The sequence below is a fragment of the Sinocyclocheilus rhinocerous genome, unplaced genomic scaffold, assembly GCF_001515625.1.
Source record: "Sinocyclocheilus rhinocerous isolate Xijiao unplaced genomic scaffold, SAMN03320098_v1.1 scaffold672, whole genome shotgun sequence".
Lineage (NCBI taxonomy): Eukaryota > Metazoa > Chordata > Actinopteri > Cypriniformes > Cyprinidae > Sinocyclocheilus > Sinocyclocheilus rhinocerous.
Genome location: NW_015624650.1, coordinates 343,331 through 347,848, shown reverse-complemented (window position 1 = coordinate 347,848; position 4,518 = coordinate 343,331). Strand labels below are relative to the sequence as shown.

The 4,518-nt window shown below is 37.0% G+C and overlaps 1 protein-coding gene across 1 annotated transcript in view; it reads left to right on the top strand.

The window, feature by feature from the left end:
• The window catches only part of LOC107745560 (wings apart-like protein homolog), an 87,025-nt gene that overhangs the window by 53,950 nt on the left and 28,557 nt on the right, over positions 1 to 4,518 (top strand). The window contains exons 7-10 of the mRNA XM_016559454.1: positions 1,116 to 1,277; positions 2,961 to 3,097; positions 3,726 to 3,837; positions 3,933 to 4,160. Coding sequence (XP_016414940.1) covers positions 1,116 to 1,277; positions 2,961 to 3,097; positions 3,726 to 3,837; positions 3,933 to 4,160 — 639 coding nt within the window. The remainder of the gene's footprint in view (positions 1 to 1,115; positions 1,278 to 2,960; positions 3,098 to 3,725; positions 3,838 to 3,932; positions 4,161 to 4,518) is intronic.

Here is a 4,518-nt window from a genome sequence, read left to right as displayed (position 1 = left end):
TACAATTTCAAGTTGCATTGTTCAAAATACCTGTAGTAGCACAGCAGTGCATACCTGTTTACATTTAATTAAGGTGGACTAGATTAGACTGTAATACAAATAGTTGAGTTTGCCAGGTTCATACAACGTTTTCCAAGTGCTGGTCAGTTTGTCTGCTTGACAATCCCATTTTGCACTGCAACAATAAAACTGAAGTGAGATAAACAAACTGAGAAATATTTATTTTTAGTTAAAACAGATTTTGTCAAAGTTTTCCTTTGGGGACATAATTTGAAGTTGGAAAAAGGTAATAAATTGCAATATATCGCAGAATATCGCAATATATTTAAAATCGCAATAATATTGTATCGTGACACAAGTATCGTGATAATATCGTATCGTGAGGCCTCTGCTGATTCCCACCCCTAGTAAACTGGGCAGCCTAGGTGTAGTATTTTCAGATGTGAAGCAAGTTATTACATTTTAATGAAAGATTCTGAAAAAAAAAAGCTTTTTTTTTTCTTCTTTGGAATAGCTGACCCTGATAAATCATTCACGATTAAACCAGGAATGTGTATTAAAGTAAATAGTGTATTTTGATTTGCATGTTTTGTGCAAACACAGTCCCATTATGCACTTCTCTTTCAACTAGCAACCTCTCCCTCGCTCTCTACATGTGCCATCCAAACACAATCAATCCCATACAACTTAGCCAGCCTGCATCTGTTACCACCAGTGAAGCCCACTGTGATATTATGCGCACTGACAGATGTGCTTACACTTCACTTGAACTGTTTGTATGCATTCTCATTAGCGCAGCGCCTCTGTTTCTACTGTTCCTATAAACAAGTCCACAGATAGTACAGTTTTGAAAAAAAAAATCATTATTCATTCAAGTATGTGGTGCTTTGTCATCTTAGGAGTGTTTTATTTAGCAGCGTTGCTGCTCGTTGTGGATTTGGCCTTTTAGTGGTTGCTGCATGAAGAATCTATAATGTTCTGTAGCACTGTCTTTAGTCATCATGTTGCATAACCAGCAGTGGCTCAGTTGTTGGCAGCTCAGGGTGTATGTGAATCAGCCCTGCAGTGCTTCCAGACATGTTATGGTTTAATTCAGAGTCGTCGTTCTCTCACAGGCCGCTTCATCGGGAGGCAGTAAAGAGTCGAACACACACAAGGACGATGGAGTGTTCAAAGCTCCAGCTCCTCCTCCCAAAGTCATCAAGTCCGTCACTATCCCCACAGAACCTTACCAGGACATGGTCACTGCACTTAAATGTAGGAAAGAACACAAGGAGGTGAGTGCAAACACTTGACAACCCTGTCTGATTTGACGCAATGTAGAACCTTACTGCATGCTGCTTCCTTTAATTCAACAAGTGACATTTAGTTATCATTATCTCTTGGTAATAAAAAGGGTTGATTTACATGTTTTTTCTCAATTCTGAAATATAATAATTGAGTAAAGAGACTGCTGACTTAAGAGATTTGTAATGCACTAGACATTTGAATATTTGGCAACTTTATACTGAAGGCCCGAGCAGGAGCCAATTAAATTTGAAAGTCAGTGGCATGGAACCAATGATAAAGGCATAAAGCTCAATCTTAATATGCATACAAAGTAGTGCAGCTGTTTTTCAAAGAATTTTGAATTTGAAAGTCTCAGTGGCAGCATATTGAAAACCCTGGGATAATCATTAGGATTGTTATAGTAATGCAAAAAAAGACCCATTGATAGGGTCCAGAAGTCACTGATGTTCTGTGGAGTAATTCTGATTGTGGGTGTTAAACAGTTGTTCAGGCCCACCTACGTACAACCTTCACCTCTTACTCTGCCCTCTGAATCGGTTTTCATCTAAGCTACAAGCTGTAAGCTGTTTGGATTGTTTCTTTACCACTAATATATTTTTTATAACTCTGTTTCTTGGTCTTTATATTAGCTTGTATGCCTACATTATCAGTAAATAATGAATAATGAAGCATAACATGCAATACTTTGCTGGCCTAGTGTACATTTCTTTGTGTGCACCATGTGGAACGAAACTTAATCTGCTCAAGACAGCTGATTTTTAAATAATTATTATTTTTAATATGACAGTAATTAGAGTAGCTATTGTTGTAGTCTGTACCGATACCAGTAAAATTGTACAATTCTCAGTACCAATTTCGGTATCATTACTAAAACTGTTGGAAAAAATAGATTTTATCTATTAAATTAAATGAGTTATTAAGTAGAGTATTAATAAGTATTATTAATAATAATACTAAAGTAATAAGAAGTAAATAATACTTTAACATAATGTAGTTTTCAAATATTTATAAGAAAGAAATGTTACATGTAATAGAATAAGTGACAGGTCTGTTAAGGGCCTTTCGCACCGCTTTAGGAGGATGGAGGATGCTGTGATCGTAGCTGTGTTTTTGTTGTGTCTCGCGGGTTTCATAATAATGGACATGGAATGTCGACGTATACCTGCTCCGGAGTAGGAGCTAATTTGGTTCTCGAAAAAGGCAGTCCGGTACTAAAATCGCACCCAGTTCCGGCGGTGCGAAAACGCCAAAAAGTGGGTAGTTCCACAATTAGTTCTAGTACTATGAAAAGGTTCCCGCGGTGCGAAAGTGCCTTTAGTTTCCATTTACACTCCAAGACTTTTGACATATAGATATTTCTTTTTGATCCTGCCTGTTTGTGATGATTATCACTGTCAGTCATCACAGTTTCAAATTCCATCCTGCATTAAAATTGGTTGTCAATCCAGAAACAGTGCTGTGTGTTTAGCAGTATGAAACATATCCAAATTGTGAATATTTATATACTGAAAGTGAGTGAGTGTCAATTACTAAGTCTACATGTGTATATCAAATGTAGTCAATGAGTGGTATTTTGTATTTATATACCCATATACTCTAAGAATGCCAAAACTTTCATCAAAGAATATTTCTGTCATGAGATTAAGCAATAGCTTTCTCTTTCTCAACAGTTGTACACCGTTGTCCAGCACGTGAAGCACTTCAATGATGTGGTGGAGTTTGGCGAGAATCAGGAATTCACAGATGACTTTGAGTATCTTGCCACTGGTCTGAAGACTGGTCAACCACTTAACACACGCTGCCTTAGGTGCAGAAAACATTCCATCAGTCTATATTCTGACCATTCTTCAATATTTAAGCTATGACCCTGGGCTGCACAATTAATAGAATTTGTAATCGCGATTACAATTACGGATGCCACAATTACGTAATTGTTCAAAGCGGCAATTAATCGTTCAAAGTCCACTCATGTTATTCTGAGTGCTTAAGGTGTTTTTTTTTCTTTCTACAGGTTATTTTAAGGGTTTTTCTATTGTTTTAATTTTAGTTTTATAATTGTAGTGTTATAATTTTTATAACATTAGAATACCATGCATATTTTAACTTTTTTTATTATTTTAAGAAGAAACCAAATCCATTGCATAGTTGACCTTTGAGGTTTAATACTATTAAAAAAAGCAATAAATATTTTTCAGTTTGAGTGTTTTCAACTTGTTTATTTTCATATAAATATATTGCATGCAGTTGCTTCAAACGTATGGTATAAACATCATTCAATGTAAATTGTGATAATTGTAATTGATAATCGCAATTACAATTTCAAGGGAATAATCGACAATTATGATTTTTGTCGTAATCGTGCAGCCCTACTATGACCTAATGTTTGTATTTGCGAAAGTGTTTGCTTATTATAATCCTGTTGCATTTGTGTGCAGTGTTATTAGTTTGGCCACACGGTGCGCCATGCCCAGTTTCAGGATGCACCTGAGGGCTCGTGGCAAAGTGGCTCAGGTCTTTAAAACTCTCGGTGATGCACCTCAACATCCAGTAAGTCAAAATACGTTTTGAGTCTTCTAAAACCTTCACTGCCTGAAGACTCATGTCTAATCAATTCTACTTTCCTGTCCTTGCCCCTTCCTCAGAATCTAGCTCTATGTACGGCCTCTCTGATGTACATCCTCAGCCGAGACCGCTTGAACATGGACCTGGATCGGGCCAGTCTGGATCTAATGATTCGTTTACTGGAATTAGAACAGGACAAATCCATTGCTGATCAGCTAACGACAAAAGAGATGAACAAAGTAAAAGAAAAGATTCGCAAACTCTGCGAAACGGTCCATAATAAGCATCTCGACTTGGAGAATATCACGGTAAGCTTGAGATCAGTTGTGCTTGTTTATTGGCCGGTGTTTCTTGATGCAGTGCAGTTCTGTTTGTTTACATCCACAAAACTTGCACTTTTTTATGATTCTGCTTGACTGATAGACAATGTGGAAGAGGGATTGTGTTCATTTGGGTTTTTTCAGACAGGTTAAGCTTCTGCTCCCTCTAGTGGATACACTTCATTGCTTGTGTTGTACATTCTTAGGATGTTTTCAAAAATGTATCAGTCAGTGGTAGTGCTGGGCGGTATGACCAAAAATTTATATCATGGTATTTTTCAAAATTATACCGGTTTCATGGTACATGACGGTATTTTTTTTTCATGCCTGCCCGGGTGTTAACCAT